Raw genomic sequence first — 20104 nt, 5'->3', positions numbered from 1 at the left:
TGTTATGCTCCTGTGTTAAGTCATGAAAATGTATTTTAGTGGTAGTCATTGGTTCATGTCTGTCATATATATTTTTCGTAAATTGTTTTGTTATAAATTAGAGGCCATTTCAGAATCAAAACGACAATGAGTAATTATATTGTTTGTACCCCAAAATGAAAAAAATGTCACATCATTGGTAGAATTTCAATAGTTTAGAATGCTTATAACCAATCACAACACTTTGATGTACTCTTTAGAAAATATTACCAAAATACATTGGATTCTATAATAGCAATTGAAATGTTTTATGATTTCTTGTCAGGGCCTATACAGTATGAGTTTATTGATGAAGGCCGTACTATTACTTAGAATCACTTACACCCACTTTGGTGGATGGTCATAGTTCCTGTTAACTTCACTTAGAATCACTTACACCCACTTTGGTGGATGGTCATAGTCCCTGTAAACTTCACTTAGAATCACTTACACCCACTTTGGTGGATAGTCATAGTCCCTGTTAACTTCACTCAGAATGTTTTTTTCAGGAAAGAGGTAATACAGATCTTGTTTAATGTAAAGACATCTGTCTATTGTCAAAGTACTTATTAAGACCGATTTAAGTCTAGGTTTTGATGTATTTTGTTGACTGTCTTTAGTGTCTATAGATATATATACAGAATCCCATATATCTGTGCCTGTTTCTGTTTTTATGATTTTCATGTTTATCCTTATATAGTTCTTTGGATTTAAATTTCAGCTTCATTCTTTTTTATGTCTAATACTATTCCAATTTTGTTAATAACTTCCACAAATGGGTTAACATGTATATATTATGTTCATGTACTAAAATGTTATTGTTTGTAGCATGACATTGCTTCTTATGTTCAGTATAGAATATATATGTAGTGGTATTGCCAATACTGTGTGTGTGGCAATACATTTTGTATTTTTTTTACCATAGATCTTATTTATTACTTCCTCCTTTATACCTTGAAAATTGCAAATAGGTGTGGAGTTCTTTTTTGTCCAATTTTTAAAACAGTAATATTTGAAATAAAAAAAAAAAGCCTTGTGAAAAGGGAAGAATACCACTGGATCACAGATTATAGTGAGATATTTACCTCATAAAAAACTCCATCTTGAAAAGGCTGGAAGCACTGAGCACATCTGTAATAAAAAAGAAGGAAAATTATACATTATTTGATCGTTTTTTATCTAAGAAAAATTATTTTGATCATTATGAAAAATGTGTGAAAATCATGTATCTACATGTATAAATATTTTCCCCAAAACATGTGTCAAGTGAAAAGCTACCAGTCAAATATGTGTGTGTGTGTCACTGTGTATGTTCATTGCAATTCTTATTTCAGCCTTCATTGTCTTATGTAATTATCTATTTATAAAAATGCCATAGACAAGTTCTCCATGTGTTTGATATGGACCATATATTTCTTCCAGACTGCAGCTAATTAACTTATGAAAAAAATTATATATTACATATTGTATTTATTAAAATGTTCTCCAGTCAATGCAGTTTGATCTTTTGATATGCAATGTGACATGGATAATTTATATATCCCAGACTGCAGCAAATTAATTTATGAAAAGCATTAATATTTTCTACAACTTTGAATCTATTTACAATGATGTTTAATCATCTTTATACTTCTATTGTGAGTTTTCATTAAACGAAGTCTTTTCAAAAAGTATATCTTCGTGTTATCCAAAAAAAATATGCAAAACTCATGCTAAAAATGTAGAGATCAAATACAAGTATACATGCACCTAGTTTTAACAGTAAGTAGACCTTTATAACACATGTATTAAATAGGATGCAAGTATGAATAATACAATGTACAGGATATTGCCATAAATAATAATACTTAATATGCAATATGACACTAGCTATAAAAGAGATAATAAATGGAGTTATATTACATCGTTTATTATACTGTAAATACATTATGTTTCTAATCCAGGTGTGTATCAAAATATTAAATCTCCTTCCATTCGGCTGGAATCATACTGATAAAGAAAATTAGAACTATTATCTTCAAGAAATTCAACAAAATTAAAGAAGCACCATTGATGCTTAAGCCTTTCAGACTTCTTTAAAAACATGACGGATGACCTGGTATCAGAAAAAAAAATGTTTTAAAAAAAAAGAGTATGTTTACTGAAAATAAATGTAAAATGATGGCTTACATTAGCCTTATAAATACAGATATTTTACTTTTAGAATAACACAAATTAAGAAACAGTGTTTTAAGGAACATTATAATTACAGATCATTTTGGTGAAGGTTGCAAAATTTAGTTTAGGGTTTTGTATTCCATACCTACATATCTTTTTTTAAATTGTCATGGTTATTTTGGTCACAAGGACCCAATGCACCCAATGCATCTCTTATACATGGCATACATGTCTATAAATGAACTATAAAAATGTATGCTGTATTCAGGTATTGAGATTACATGATTAAGGATTTCAGATGTTAGGTAATCACCTCTCATAGGGGGAATCCTATCTCAAATCAGGAAAGTTTGCTGGTCAATAGCAATTTCAAGGATCCTATATGTTGCAATCTAAACCAATATTCAACACTTTGTAATAGAAGAAGTGACTATCAGGTAAATCTGTAAATCTTATTGTCCTAATACAGATTTAGATTTTCAGTTCAATCATATCAAATTATCCCTTATTACAGAAAGTGAGTTATAATATGTAACAGAGCAGAGGAAGGACAGATAAGGTGATTACAGTAAACCATCCCTTCCATAAGTGGGGGTATTATATTGCTAGGAGAAAATCGGTTACAAAAACAGTCTTGTTCTAAAAAATATATGAAAACAGAATACAGTAATTATTACTCCTTTGAAGCAGCTTATTTAGGGAGGTAACTTCCATGCCAAAAAAAGACATCAGAACATACCTGATACACACTTGTATGTGTTAAATTGTTAAATGTCAAATAGTAAGACTATTCTGAAAGTTTTTAGCATGCAATGTATTCTAGACAAAATAATAACAGTAAAAACATGTAGGGAAGTTCTTGTGAAGAGTAAAAATCCATCTAAATTAATATTCCTTTCAGCTGATGATATGTCTTAAGAGTACTAGGCACTAATTAATGATGTAAATTGTTACTGAATATATAAAATAATGTTTTCACACACATGATAGTTCTTTGTCACCTTAAACGCTTCCACATTTTAAAATAAACTTGAAGGCAAATAAATACAAGTAATTAAATTATTGTTACCTACAATTAAACATTAGCAGACCAGCAACCTAGGTATACTACTTTGCACCTTTATGCAAACTCCCAATGTGAATGGGTAGGAAAAAGCTAAACCCATCTATGATGTAGCTATCTATATAAATATGATCAACAATATGATGAACAAGATGAAAGTTTCTAGGAGTAAAGGATAAGTAGCAAAGACAGACATGCATTATTGCAAGACAATGCTAAGCAATGTACATGGACCAATAATGCTCCTGGAAAACATGTGTTAAATCAGGAAGGATCAAAAGGGGAGACAACTAGTGACAAAACTTGTGGCAGTACTTACACAAAACATTGTTGGTGCCATACATCACCTCCAAAGCTGAGCATAGACTCCTTATCATTAACAATCATGCCACAGTGTGTACAGGGCAAGTCACAAGTTCTATTGCTGTTCAAGGCAACACACACATATATATATTATACAAAAAGGCTCACACAAAATCATATACATGTATTTGGAATATCAAATATATACATCAAGCGAAAGAGCAAAGATATAGTGACAGCAGGCATATAAAATCTAAATGCACAACGACATCTAATCTATTTTGAAATACAGAATAAATAAGTAGCAGAATAATGAGACTTGGATTGAATAGTATATTATATATCAACCAAGTTCAATGAATTTCAATTTTGCAAAACATATAATTTACAAATTACAAAATCTGGTATTAACTAATTTCTGAAATTATTAGTTCTAATTCTATGCATTTTATTTCACAAAGACATTTTAAAACATGTTAAGCTAAAGGTACATAATTAATACACGAACTAAGAAGCTAAAAACAAAACACAGAAGAACATCTAGATCTACATTCTATACAAAAACTTACACAAAACACTGGGTGTGCCAGATTTCTCCATTCGAGTTGACTATCTGTTCTTGAGGAGTAAAGCCCTCGTTACATCTGTAGCAGACCCCATTGGCCAACGACATATTGGTGCTGTAAACAGAAAAATATTTACATTTTAGATGTGTGACTGGCTAATTGATGCATTAATTCACACATATCTTAAGGACATGGCAGATAAAAGTTTGTTGTTGTACATGGCAGACTTCAGGTAAATTGCATATGTATGTTGATGAAATCAATCATATGTTCATTCATGAATGAATCTAGGAGTGCAGAGGTTCAAGTAATAGTCATCTATATACATAACACTACAATAAAACTGAAATGAAAGGGAAAGCAAACAAATAATTCTTTTTATATCATTCATGTTTTGCCTAATTTATAAGAATACTCAAAGTGATCGTGCCAAAAGACCAGTAATTATATAAGTGCTATTCACTTTATTAACTAACAGTTTGAGTAGTATAAAGACAAAGGCAATTTTTTTGTTTTCAGGAGTGTTTTATACGTACATGTTTATTGATATCAATCAATGGTAAGAATTCATATTTGGTCATTAGCTAACCATGAAATGGCTCAGGTCACGTACATGATGTAATGAACTATTTGCAATGACATATAAACATGCAAACAGTAGTTCAGTATGCACATACATGTACAATGTATGGTGATTCAGTTATAACAGTGCATACTGTCAAATTACAGTTACATATTTTAAGATCAAATATGTACAGAAGATTAAAAGAACATGTAATTTCAGCTTAGATAAAACACTTAAAGGGTGAAAATGACTTTAACATTCAAATTTTGGAATGAAGTCTAAGTACTAAGTTTAAAGTTCATCTGAGAATAAACTTTATCAGAGAAGAACCTTATTTTCATATAAAAGTAAACATGACAGTACAAGTTCTTATTTACAATGTATAAAATAACAAGTAGAGAAACTTCTTATTACATTAATCTTTTAAAAAGTTTTTTCTAACTTGATTTTAATATTTGTGAATATCAATGTGTGGTTTTCAATTTAAAATTATTTGCCTTTTATATCAGTATCAAATTGTGTGCCTGATCACTAATGTAGTGTGATCAAATGTCAGTCAACAAAATGGTAAATCATTCAAGTGATATATTAAAGTTATCAAATATCAATCCATTTCTATCATCTGAACAACAACTCAATAGGAAATGGACACTAGGAATCATACATGTGTACCTTATCAATAGTGGGAAAATTCTCAAATTCGTTTTTTGTATGAAATTTTCTTATAGTGGCTGGAATGAAATCAAACATGGCATCCGTCATATTCCATATGACCTAACTAACAGTTATTATAAAATGGGGTCACCCTGGGTGTATATGACCTTAAGGATCTACGCTTTTTATATTCTAATACATTATTATACAGTAATGATGTGCTGGTAGTTGACCCATGAAAAGTGACAGCCATATTATATCTTTCATTGTTGAAACTAAAAATCTTCATTAACATATCAATGAAGTCCAAGTTTGCCGACAGTATTTTATAAGGTCCATTTACTACAACCTATTTTATGGCTGAATGTAACTTAATGAAGAGAACATCACTTACGCCTTCGTTAGCTGAACCCTTGGTTTTGTTTTCGATCTGGTGGTCATTTTGAATCCAAAAAACTTTTAAAACTGAATATACATTGTACATACAACTTCCCCTGTTTCAATATGCCTACTCAAATTTATTTTTATATATATTAAACTAAATCTTCAATTTCCTTCTTAACAACATCCTAGGCTTACTTCTCTTAAACAGATATAGTATGTATATACAAATACAGGCAGTAGACTCTATTCAATCAAAACAGGAGTTTGAATTCAATCATTAAGTGCATGTGATCATCAACAGCCACATGTACGATGTAGTATGAAAAATAAAAGGAACATCATTGTCTCATTGGCACTCACACCACATCTTCCTATATCTATATCAATATAAAGACAATGATATTCCTGACTGGATGTAGATTACCGAGGTATTTCAATGTTATTATATGACTTTTTTTTGTTTAAATTAGTTATGTTCTATATGCAAATCATAAAGCATTATCCATTTGTTTTGGTTTTCACCTTTAAAAATCCTGTCCCTTCGTCTCCAGATTTTGTCACAGTTATGACTGTACATAATATATGGACAAACCCCATTTATTCAAAGAAAAAATATATATAATTTTTTTTTTACTGGACAATAAAGCAAAGTGTTTTCCCTAATGGATTTATGCATAGTGGGACCATCTGTACAATAGTTTGGACTCCATCCTTTAAACTAAACTTTGAAATTCCCTGTGCTTGAAATAGAAGTCACATTTTTTTATACAATTCCTGATCAATAAGATAATTTGTAAGGAAAACACTGAAACCAGATTATGTTTTCCAGATTTCCAAATAAATAATTACATGTATGGTTAACATGACAAAATTAACAAAAGGTTTATACTATCGACAGATGCTCCTGAACCACCTCATTGACAGGAAAGCAAAAATTAATATAGCCCAATACAATGATTCTAGCTTTCATAAGAAAATAAAAATTGAACTTTTCCCACTCTCAAACATGTAGGTTATAATATTGTAAAAAATGTTAAGTTATAGGTTTCTTCTAAAAACAGGTTTATATAGTGATATATTTTTAACAACAGCAAATCATGATCATTACAGGTGCAAATGTACTAGGTTACACTTTGTGTGCATATACATGTAGCTGGTTTCACAACAATTCACTTCTCTTTTGGGCAGATATAATTTTCAAAATATTTTATGATTTGTTCAACCACTAGTACTGTTTTCCATAAACAATCCCAGTGTTTCATCTTATAGACTGAACTTTGGAAATTACCCCACTACCATGCATAAACAAATTAGGGTACAAAATTTTAGTATTAGCTTAAATTATAAGGCAAAGAAGGCATATTAATGTTGAAAAAATACTGCACAATACTATATATTTTGACCTTTGTAAAGAGTTGTGCATGTTAACAGTTCTTGTATGATTTTATCCACAAAAATTCATGAAGAAAGTTGCAGTAGAATTCCTATCAAGAAAATGTCTTTGTCTTCTACAAGTGCAACCTAAATCTACATTTTTTTCTCTCTAGGAAATGAATGTAAATTTCGTGGTGAACATTTCATTTTGAGCAATAATCCAGTTATGGTTAAGTGCATTTATAAATTTTTTTTATCAGTGTTATGATTTTTTTAAGCAAAGTGTCAAGTTACAAATTTTATCTGGATATGATAAATTCCAACAGCTGATTTACCTGTTAAAACCCTCAGGATTAGGATTTTCTTCATTATGCAGCCTACGACGCTGAAATAGGTCACTTTCTGTGTTATCATTTAAGGATTGCAGACGCAACCTTTCCCTATGTGCTGCAAGTGATGCCATTCTCAATTCCTAATAGTGTGACTTTGTCAGTACTATAATAGTTCACAATAAACCCAAACACAGTGACACTGATGTACAAATATATCCTTATAAAATACAACACTTCATGCAAAATCTATTTTTACTTTGAACTCAGGCCTGTCATGTCTGTTAAATGAATTAATATGTGCACTGGCAACAAGTAAAACTCTTAAAATCTAAACATCATGAAATGTATCAGTGGTCCTGATGAATCTCAACACACAGGTAGACCTAACAAGGCACGATAAAGGTACTACCAAAAATCTATTTTCAAAGATTTTGTTAAATCCCAAGTTTTGCAGATTAATGCAGGTATCTTTTATAGATAGTATCACTGAATTACAAATTAATTTTTTAGCTTCAGGTTAAATGTTATTGAAAAAATATTATCCAAATATACATGTATCTGTATATACACTAAAATCACTTTAACAGATGTTTATAGGCTGCTTAGTTTCTACTTCTGTTTTTAAAGGTAGCACAGAAAATAATCCTTCTATGAATGGGCTTTTACAAAGTAGTATGATCCTCAATATTATTGTTGAAGTCACCAACCATGAAATACGTTATCTATTACACTATTAGTAGAATTGAAATAAAATAGTGTTCAACCATGAATAGGTCCACTATTTATCATCACAGGAATTTTTTCATGTAGTTTAATTACTCAAACCCGTGTCATGATAGTCACAATAAATGTTATGTATCACATCTGGTTACAACATTTTTTACATGTATTTATTGGTGAACCATATGTCTGTCAGTATTCAAAACAATATATCCAATATACCACTTGTTTTTTTCTTTCTTCTTCAATTACTTCCCCTTTGAAGTGTAATTGTTGAAATATAATATCATTTAAAAACACATATGCATAATGCATTAAAAATATGCAGTGTCAAGAATGTGATATTAATTACTTCTTCAGAAGTCAAATATATCGTTGGATCTACACTGGCATAGAATTGGGCTGGTAAACAAATACAGAATAGGTGTATGAGTACAAGGGATTTCCGTCAAATTTGGGGAACTTGACATATCTAAACCTGTAGTTTACTGAGTAAACATATCTTTATTTACTTGTAGGACATTACAGCAATATAATACTGATTTTATCTTAACCAGCAGATACTTCAATGAGGGTCTTTATCATTAGAAATTCATTCTTTCGAATTCCAATATAAATTGTTATGAATAAATTTAATGATTTTTTCTTGTGTTTCGTTAAACTTCTGTTACATACATACAATATCTCTACTACAAAAAAAAGTACTGGTTAGTTAGGTCACTACACATGGCAATATCATATCAACTCATTTGTTTAGAGGCATGATATACCAACATAAACAGAGGAGTTTCATCTAAAAAGATAAGCTGGAAATTTTTATAAACATTTAAATCTAGCAAAAGCAATCCCTTAAATGTTAGTACATCCATGCATATGCATGTTTACATTTTGTATTTGTATGTGTTTTAAGTATATACAATGTATACATGTAGCTAAACTATCAAATCGAAAAGAAAAAAAACAAGTTTTAAAATTTTCTTATTTACATTTTCTTTAGCAAAAAAGTTTCTAGCCTACATCATATTCTAATAGAATATGTGTATATTTCTGAGCTCTTTCAACTGAGACTAATACATATTTAGGTATTAGTGCCAGCTTTCAATTCTTGTAAGTCTGTATAATACAATTATTTTGTTGATGAACATGAAACACTTGAAATTATTTTCACTCATTCACATATAAACCTATTTCTTTAAACAAGCTGAATTTGCATTTTATTAATTTCAAATCAGAATTTCTTTGAACTAAAAACATATGCACAAGGAACTATATCAATTTGTTCATTAGTCAAAATGAAACAGATCACAAATTGTGTAATATAACCCCAAAGCCCGCTAGATTTTTTGAAAGCTGTAGGACATGACAAGGACATTTCATATATTTTCAGCTTACAATGACTTTGAAGAACAATTATATGAATTCATAAACACCCAAAAGAAAACCTTAAGCTTAATGAGTAAATATTTGAAACTCATTAACAAGATCTTGCCAGCTTCATCTTTATTTCAAGTTTGCAGAAAAATCCATTTACACCATAAATAAACCAGTCTATCTTAACAAAAAGAATTAAAATCTGTAAAACTCAATACAGATTCATAGATCTTTGTTCAGACTAGAAACTTTACTAATCTTCTGACAAAATATATGTTGAACCAATATTGACCCTCTGTCCATAAATACCTCTAAATAAGACTTGGGGATCAGTAGATTGCATAAGTTTTTTCAACAGGCCTACAAAAGTATTTAGCATTATTTGGATAATACCTTTTTTAAAAATATATTGCCAATGGGTTTTAAATAAAACCATAATAATTAAATTCAAATCCTTACATTTTAATATAAATAAGAACTACACTATTAAGTAGTTCAGATCAGCATTAAGGTTAATGATTAAAATAAACCTGTAAAAGCCCTTCGGTTAAGACCATTATAAATTCAAACACTTATGAATCTACCTTTAAAATGGCAGAAGAGATAAATGCTTTTCTATTTATGATCAACCCCCATTATAAAGTATGGCAGAAGACATTATCTGAAAAAGATGGTAAGATAAACATTTTTAATTTTCTTACATTTTTACTTTTAACTATTTATGACTTCTTTCATGTATATTTTTAAAATCACTTTGAGTAGCTACATGTAGATATATATAATATGTTTTCTTGATTTTGGGAACGACTATAATTCTCACAGTCACAGATCATGCCAGGTAGTGCTACAATGTAACAACGAAATGTATTTGTTGACATAGTATTTCAATCTACATGTATCATGTCTATACATGTAAAACATGAGCATAGCTAGAGCAACACAGTACAGAGTTCCTAATAAACATGGAAAAAACTGTAACACTCCAAAATGTGTATATAACTGTAAATTCAGAAAGTATTGTGATGTTTTTGTAATAAGTGCGATGTTTTAATAATTGCGAAACCAGATGCTCCGCAGGGCGCAGCTTTATACGACTGCAGAGGTCTAATCCTGAACGATTGGGGCTAGTATGGACACAACATTCAAGCTTACAATTTTTTTTTTGGCTTTTGAGCAATTCACTTTGCTGTTGAATATTAATCCTCTCAACAAAAAAAATATTTGAAGAAATTTTCTTTTCATTTTCTGAAATCTGAAATGAGAAAAAATGATCTCAATTCAAATTTCTACTGGAGTTTCGAGAATAACTACTCATTTAAATACATCAAATTAATATTAATTAATAGTAAATTCTAAAAAAATAAATGGGGAATGTGTCCAAAGGGACATAGATGATGCCCCCACTAGTATATAACGTTATAAAGGGACATAACTCAAGAACTCTAAAAATGAAGCTGACAAAAATTGAACTTTAAACTGAGTTTAGAGGTAATAAGCATTATATACACATTTCATTAAAATTAGTTGAGACAAACTTAAGTTAAGAGAACAGAAACTAAAAAGTTCTTCAATTTTCCATTTGTAAAGGGGCATAACCCTAGAATGGTAATTAAAGTGCTTGTAATCATTATCACTGAATGGTAAAGACTGCTTTAATTTATCAGTTGGTAGTAAAGTGAATATTGCATTGTATATTATAGCATTGATTTAAGTTGATTCAACTACTATTCTGGACAAAGAAAGATAACTCCAATTTTCAAAGATTTCATAAAGCATTGGATTTTTGTGATTCAACAACCATTCTGGACAAAGAAATATAACTAAAATTTATTGTCTTGAAACTACAAAAAGGCTTGTTTTTGGCCATTTTTTGGTCCTTTATTCCTAGACTGCCCCATAACCCACAAAATATATGCCAACCTTCTACTTATGGTATTAAAAAATTGTGGTACAATTTTAGAACAATTGAAATACTTAAACACAAGTTTTTTGTACTGACATTAGATACATGCAAATGCTTGTTTTGGGCCCCTTTGGGCCCCTAATTCCTAAACCTTAGGGACCGTAACCCCCAAAATCAATCCCAAGCTTACTTTTGTGGTTATAAACATTGTGTTAAAATTTTATTGATTTCTATTTACTTACATCTATAATACTTAAATTACGAGGTCCAATTTGTCAGCCGTCATCACGTAAAATCGACGAATCACAGAATTCAACTTTATATATAACTAATATAGTACAAAGGTGTAGATTTAAAATTACACCACTCCAGGCCCTTTTGTTTTCCACGTAATTAATATTGCCAATAATTAAGAAGTTCCGGGTCGAGTCCGCTACCGATACCAATAGTATATTCACCTGTTACCTATTACCTTATCTGTACGTTCCGCATCTGACAGGCGCACCACCAAACGTTGTATTCGGGATTAATATGCTATATACACGGGTCATAACCACAGGGTTGACACTACTAAATTGTACGAATTGTTACCTATTGTAGTATTTTTAAGTAAGACTTTCTAAGATAACAATACGAATACTAAAAATCTGGACTAAAAATAAGGCGTATAGGTACAGTTTTCAATTTGTTAGTGGGCATGACGTAAAACAGCGAAGCAAAGAATTCAACTTTATTTATAACTTATATAGGACAATGCTGTTGATTAAAAAATACTTCATTCCAGGACCTTTTGTTTTCCAAATAATTAATATTATTGTTTCAGTTCGACGGGTTCAAACAGAAAGACTTGAAAGCAGAGAAAAACTGTGTATCTTATAATCGGCATGACTTTATCAGATGACAATACCAATACTAAAATAAGGCTTGCGCATACCAATACTAAAATAAGGCTTGCGCATAGTTATATACTTTAATTCAGTCACGGACCCGTGATATCACGGGTGTGTTCTAGTGTATACTAAAGTTATTATCCGGAAACCATCCGTCTTCAGACGACGCTAACATACCAATATATATATGATTGCAAAATTTTTTGCGGTCGTAAAAAAAATGTGACTGGGTTATAATCGTAATAATAAATGCTACAGTAATTTCTGAATTTACAGTATTTTGCTCAAAAATTGTTAAATTTTACCTTTATTTTTCACAATAAACATTACTTTCAACTTAATTTAGCAATAAATTACCAATTGACGACTGAGGGAAAAGGACATTCCTACCCTCTTGGGATAATGAATCCCTCTTCAAAAATAAAAGTGGACACATTTCAATTTGGGCATTTTTTGAAATTTGTAAGAGATGATTAAAAGTAATGAAAAGGACATGTTTCTGTCCAATGCAATTTGGGATGAATGGAAATGAACATATTTGAGGGGAAGGAAATTGAGTTTTACAAATGTACCTATATTCAAAATATCATGTTCTGAAACAGACTAAAAGTAAAACTTTTTCATTGAATTTATTTTAACAATTCTTCCAGAATACAAATATCTATAATACTAAAATTACAAGGTCCAATTTGTCAGCCGTCATCACGTAAAAACGACGAATCACAGAATTCAACTTTATATATAACTAATATAGTACAAAGGTGTAGATTAAAAATTACACCACTCCAGGCCCTTTTGTTTTCCACGTAATTAATATTGCCAATAATTAAGAAGTTCCGGGTCGAGTCCGCTACCAATACCAATAGTATATTCACCTGTTACCTATTACCTTATCTGTACGTTCCGCATCTGACAGGCTCACCACCATTCAGGATTAATATGCTATATACACGGGTCATAACCACAGGGTTGACACAACTAAATTGTCAAATTGTTACCTATTGTAGTATTTGAATCAGTAAGACTTTCTAAGATAACAATACGAATACTAAAAATCTGGACTAAAAATAAGGCGTATAGGTACAGTTTTCAATTTGTAAGTGGGCATGACGTAAAACAGCGAAGCAAAGAATTCAACTTTATTTATAACTTATATAGGACAATGCTGTTGATTAAAAAATACTCCATTCCAGGACATTTTGTTTTCCAGTTAATTAATATTATTGTTTCAGTTCGAGGGTTCAAACAGAAAGACTTGAAAGCAGAGAAAAACTGTGTATCTTATAATCAGCATGACTTTTTCAGATGACAATACTAATACTAAAATAAGGCTTGCGCATAGTTATATACTTTAATTCAGTCACGGACCCGTGATATCACGGGTGTGTTCTAGTATTATATATATGTATCCATCATCAAACTGAAGTAAACCTAGCAGTTTGTGACTTTCTGATGTGTTCACTGAATTATCAAATCTAAATAAAATTGCAATACTGCTGGATTTTTTAAAAATATGCACAATTACATATAGTTTTTGGTCCTGTCATCCAGACACCATACTTCATAGTCTGAAAATTTCATACAATCAGGGGTCACAACTCTGGAAGTTACTGTTAATATGCACATGTCAAAATTAAACGATCAATGATAATAAATGAACATGAAAGTAGGAAAACAAGTTAGCAAGTTGTATGTCCATATCAATGTTTCTTTTTTCTGTTGATATTTTATAAATTAATAATAATACAGTAGGAGACTCGGACCTTGTTGCATAAAAAAAACAACATATTTTCCATCTCTAAAATTATTCTAAATTTTCATGAAAATGGGAAATACACATTAACATAAAATTCTAAGTGTTTAATGCATTTCCTTCTCTGATTCAAGCCCTTATCAATTGCTATAAATTCCTGGAATAAAAAAAAAGTTGAATCCATTTTGATAACAGTATATAGTTTTGTATAGGCTACATAAAAAAAGCTACCTACATGAATTTTTCTTCATTGTTTAGTAGGTCCTCATCAGATAGAGTCCCACAAGAATCCATATCACTCTCAACTTTAAAACCAGCACTACTAGTGTCATTGTCATTAATGATATCATCATCAGAATCCATATTTCAAAAGGTCAACAAGGAAATGAGCAATTTTTATAATTTTCCAATTACTTCATTATTTCCCTTTAATTTGTAACAAATATATTTTAGTGTACAGCCGACTGCACTGTAACAGAAAGTGAAAGCGGTGATAAATGATGTCACTTCATCAGCTTTTTCTCAACAAGTATAGTGTATAAACATATACACAAAGTACATTTGGTTGTTATAGTCCACCCTCTCAACCTCAAGTGAGCTCCAGTATAAGTATAACCAATTATAAGTGTCTTCCGTTCATGTCAGCACTAAACAATGCAGAAGGTGATTTTTTTAAGTACATTAATGTACATGTATTTGTTGATCATGTTAACATGAACAGCATAAGAGATATAACAGTTAAGAAATTAACATATTTTACAAATGTATTTGGTCCCTTAATTTGTCATTGTTTTTATGTTTATTTTGATGGAATCTGGCAGAATACATTTGTTGTATAACTCAAATGTTTTTCTCGGATGTCATTAAGAGTCAGGGTCAAACTTAATAATGAGTGTTTAAAATGTTATCATGTTACAACATATAAGTGTTCATTTCCTGAAATAAAAATACTTACTAGTCAAAGGGGACATAATTCTTTCCAGATAAAATACATGTAATTATTATTCATACAAATTTACATCAAACAAAATGTACATTCATCTGCATTTGTAGTACATGTATCTACATTATCAAATAATGATGGCTTCAACATGTTCAATCAACATATATTAGAGGTAAGAATTCACAGTTTTGATTTTTAAATTTTTATACAAGTAGTTCTCTTTTGTAAAAAATCCAAAATATCGTTGAATGTATTTATTAACAAATGTACAGCCTAGTAGTGACTTCAAATTTCAGCCTTAAGATGAGGAAATGAATCAAATCACTGTCAGTCTATTTTTCTTTCCAAACAAAAGTAAGCAGGGTATATGCATGTATATGATCAACAAGCATTGTGTGTGTATTGCATGGCAATATATAGATAGCCCCCTACAGCTGGCAAAAAAAGTATTGAAAACTGATTACAGGGACGTAACTAGTGCAGTCTGCACGGTTAGCCACTAGTCCGATGCCCCAGACTAGTAAAATTTCAATCAGACTAGTAAGTTTTGGCAAAACTTTGTTTGGATTAATAAGAAAAATGTCAGAATATTGGTCTTCGGACTAGGAGTTGAAAAAGTTTTTGGTGCAGACTGCTAGTGTTCTAATTCATGGGAGGCAGGAGTTTGGGGCCGCCGCCGATTTTTCACCCTCACTTAATGGCTAAAAATAACCCGTTTTCTTTTGATTTCCTTACTTTAAGACTCGTCAGTATTGCTTGAACCTGGAAGCAGTTTTTATGCAAAAACAAACTGAGTTTGCTGTTCGGCGTGAGCCAAGGCTCCATCTTGAAGGCCTTACTTTGAACTATAATTATTAACATTAAATATATTGTGACCACTGATTTTTTTCTCTCAAAATAATAAAATGCCTAACAAAAATCAACCGTTTTCCTTTGATTTCCTTACTTTAACTCATCAGTAATGCTTGAACCTGGAAGCAATTGGTTTTACAAACAATTATTATCTGTATTTAAAGATATTTTTGTTAGAAATCAAACCGGTAAGTAAAAAAAAATCATATAAAGCAAGCTAATATAGATCGCAAGAATTTTTTTTATCGAGGACCTTGAATTTCAATATTGTTGAAAGCTGAACAGACATGAATAGAACTACATGAATGGGAGTGTTTAACGACTAAGGCATTGACCATTATGTTCTTGTGCAATGTACGATTGACAGATGTACTGACTGACTAGACACGTTAAAAAAAATATCCAGCAGCTGCTTCAGCCGATAACGTAGTTCTGATATCATAAACGATTCATAATACAAAGGGAACTTCCTCTGCTTGAGCCCCTAAATAAATGTGATTATTTAAGTTTTATTTAAAATTGTCGAAAGCAAAGTTTCATATGCGTTCTCGTACGACATAGGAAAAACTAGTGAATAACAGATGGATGGCCACTCGAAAAAAAAAACTAAAACAAATACCGAAATGGTTCACTTCCAATCAAAAATCCGGGGAATGACAGATATATCACGTATCATGATACCACTGTTGAAACTGTAAATGTGTGTTGTTTAAAATACAAATTTAAGTTTTTCGTGTACACATTGTCAATATTTTATTTTATTACTTCAAAAACAAAAATTTGGTGTAGAAAATTTAGGGGAGGCACATTTTAGTTACGGCCCTGGTACTTTTATTAGTCCAAGGACCATAACTCTGAACAAAATTAGAAATTGATCTGTAACTTGTCATGATATAACTACATGTACATGTACACACAATTTTCAAATCAATACTTTTAAGCACGAATTTCATTTTTGATTTTTTGTGTTTGAACGTCAATTTTCAGCATTGCTTTTGGCCTACTTGGTGGTGGCCATGGACAGTTTTTATTGGGGGAGGAAAACGGAGTGCCCAGAGAAAACCACTGACTTTCGGTAGGAAAACTGACAATCCTAGTCAAATACATTACAATGTATGTAAAATTTGAGTCAAGTGCCTCCACAAGAGTGGGTTCGAAACTCACAACCTCAGTGTTGACTGGCTAGTGATTACATGTACATGTAACTACTTAGACCACTCAGCCACCGCAGCCGACTCAAGCATGATGGAAAAAAATGTGGAAAACTGATTATTTCAGTGAATTTTCAAAGTCAAAAGTCCATATACCTCTGCACAAAATCATTAGACAGGGACAAAATAATAACTACATTTGTACATGTACATCTGTAACTTGTCATGAAAACTATACATCAATTTTGAGATCAATATCTTCAAGCATGAAGAAAAATAATCTGATTTTCTGGAATGACAGATGGACAGACAAAAGGAATGAAAACCTTAGGTCGCATTCAACTTTGTCAGTAGGGGACTAATAACCTACAATGTACATAAAGTAAACAGTATTACACTAAGAATGGAAATGGGGAATATGTTAGAGACAACAACCCGACCAAAGAGCAGATAACAGCTAAAAGTCATCATAGGTCTTCAATGCAGTGAGGAAATCTCACACCACATATAAAACTGTAGTCAGAAAATGGTCGATTGTTTTTGACAACTGCATATGCTGTATTAAAGAGTTTTTCCTACCTATCAACCTAAGACTGATTGACCTTAGCCGCAGCTTTGTCCATTTCCCCAGAAACCTGTTTTATTTTATTTGTTTCTTTAAACTGACAAGCTTGGTGTTTTTCTGAAAGTTGATTGGCAGTTAATGTGTCCCATCTACATTGTATTTTCTACTTTTCCAACAAATAGAGTTGACTTTTGATCGGCAAGTGTTGGATGTTTTATACATATTATACAAAAATTCCAGGGGAACTCTGCTAACCAAGATGGTTGAAATTTTTGCTTTCGTTTTTTTTCTCACTCTTAGTCCGTCTCCGCCTGCGTTTTACATTTTTTAATGACCTGTCGATTTTGTCTGGATTGCCCAGTAGTTTTATTAAATATTTATCTTTCTTATTAAAAAAAGGTAAATGACACTTCTGTTTAATGATGGATAAAACCTAGAAGACGATACCCCGGGTCAATGGACAAGGACAAAGCCATATTTACAAGACCCGGGTTTGCATACTTATTTTATTTTAATTGGGTAATCAATCTTTTTCCAGTGTTATTTAATTTTTTTGTTGTGAACATTGATGTTTTGACTTAAATATACAAAAAAATGTATATGTTTTATTTGTTTATCACTGGTTTCTTTTACATAAAATTAAACTTCTTTATAAGTTTTGAAAATAATTATATTTTTTTGTATGAATTTAACTTGTCCATGGGCAACCCAGACAAAAAAGTCACTTGACCAGGTGATCAAACGAGTCGGGCGAGTCATGCATTCCATTTCCACACCCTTGCAACAGGGTTAAAATGTTTTGTGAGAACTCAACCCTACCCTAATAGGCTATACCTCTAGCCAATGTAGAAACACAAACACACAGCAATAGGTGAGACGCCACAACAAGATTCAATATGGCTGAACAAAATAGGTGGAGAATGCATACAAATAATAGTGTTAAGGAAATAAATATTCAAACATAAATTTGTAGGTACTTCTTATCCTAAAAAAAATATCTAATGAAACAAACTATATATATTGACTAGCTTTTAAAAAAAAGAAGATGTGGTATGATTGCCAATGAGACAACCGTCCACAAGAAACCAAAATGACACAGAAATTCATGTAGCATGGATTGTTAACAATCTTTTTTAGGAAATATGTGTGACCTGAACTTGGGTCGCAATTCTGAACGTTTTGAAATAGGAAAAATCTGTAGTTTTATGGTCCGCTCAAAGTTAACAAATAACATAAGGACCTATGAGCTATGCTTCTGCAGCTAGTGTATTAACTCCAAGGCATTGAAACAAATATTCAGCCATGATATTATGACAGGTGCATTGTGAGAATAATTGGCTGTCGGAATATTGGGATGTCAGAGTAATGGGCTGTCTGAATAATGGTATGTTGAAATATTGGGATGTCCGAGTAATGGGCTGTTGGAAAAATTTGAATATATTGCAGAGTAATGGGCGGACGGAATAATGGTAACGGTACCAACAAGATGTCACCTTTTATTTTTTCTTAGAAAAACAAAACTGTAATAGGATTATTATAACAACTGTACAGTTTTATGAGAACATGTACGAATATGGGCTAATAGTTACTATATTACATCAGACAAAAATCAAAATCTTCATGGATTTTCACTCAAATCTTTTACAATATTTCGTAAAAATTCTGTTATTTTGATAAAAATGGTCCAACAAAGCACCATTATTGACCATTATTGGCATTGAATAGAAAGTTCTGTAATCTCAATATCAGGGATTAAGTTATTTAAGAATTTAAATTGTTAAACTAATATGAGTTATGCCGACCTTCCAGTCATACAGGCCGATTATCGCTGTTTTTGTCTTAAATGTCTCACTTCTGTAACTTTCTTGGGACGTTCAGTTCAACATGGCGGGACAATTACGTCACATCCGGGGCCATATAAGGTCATGTTGAAACAAGATAATACACAATACAGGGGCGCCAACGGGGTATTCTTTACTCAACCAACGAAAACTCTGATTGAATGTATAAATGTTTTATTTGAACAGAAGAAAAAAAACGTTCACTACAGATTTATAAATTCTACTAAAACATATCTTCTTCCGAATGAATCTTTGGTTTTGCATGCAAAAGTGACAGTCTAAAATATGCAACATTTGTATACATATAATCATTTTATGATAAATAATAACCAGTTGAAAAAAAGGAGAACAACATGATGCACATTTTGAGTTCAGATTCTGTCAAGACGCAAGAGACATCACAGGGAGACAAATCTAAATTTCAGCTAAATTAAGTGTTAGAGTTATCTCGCATTATATATCCAAATTTTGGGGACCATTTTTATAGATAAAAAAGTTCTTGATATTTTTAAGAGCTTTCTATACAAATTCTTGATATTTTGGCTACTAAGTGTTTAATTGTAAAAAAAAACCTGTGTGATGCGCATTTTATTATCTATTAAAGGACTTTCCGTTTTGAATTCCCCCGAATGCAGCCGTCATTCGGTATTTTCAATTTATAACCGCAAGTTTTGCTCCAAGTCAGGAGCCTCTGGCCTT

General features: G+C 31.2%; 1 protein-coding gene across 6 annotated transcripts in view; it reads right to left on the bottom strand.

Moving 5' to 3' along the window:
• The window catches only part of LOC139517155 (LIM and senescent cell antigen-like-containing domain protein 1), a 32092-nt gene extending 12606 nt beyond the window's left edge, over positions 1 to 19486 (bottom strand). Inside the window, exons 1-3 of one of the 6 annotated variants that reach the window (XM_071307867.1) lie at positions 19367 to 19486; positions 4111 to 4221; positions 1104 to 1149 (exon numbers count right to left, since the gene is read on the bottom strand). In XM_071307867.1, the coding sequence (XP_071163968.1) occupies positions 1104 to 1149; positions 4111 to 4221; positions 19367 to 19377 (168 nt within the window). In that variant the 5' untranslated portion in view covers positions 19378 to 19486. Of the gene's footprint in view, positions 1 to 1103; positions 1150 to 3557; positions 3744 to 4110; positions 4222 to 7419; positions 8558 to 14288; positions 15010 to 19366 lie in introns of those variants that run through there. The other 5 variants (XM_071307864.1, XM_071307866.1, XM_071307865.1 and 2 more) reach the window with 5 other exon arrangements.
• Positions 19487 to 20104: the final 618 nt, after the last annotated feature.

This window comes from Mytilus edulis, chromosome 3 (genome assembly GCF_963676685.1).
Source record: "Mytilus edulis chromosome 3, xbMytEdul2.2, whole genome shotgun sequence".
Taxonomy (NCBI): Eukaryota; Metazoa; Mollusca; class Bivalvia; order Mytilida; family Mytilidae; genus Mytilus; species Mytilus edulis.
The sequence above is the reverse complement of the archived record's forward strand: the minus strand, read 5'-3'. Positions and strand labels throughout refer to the sequence as shown.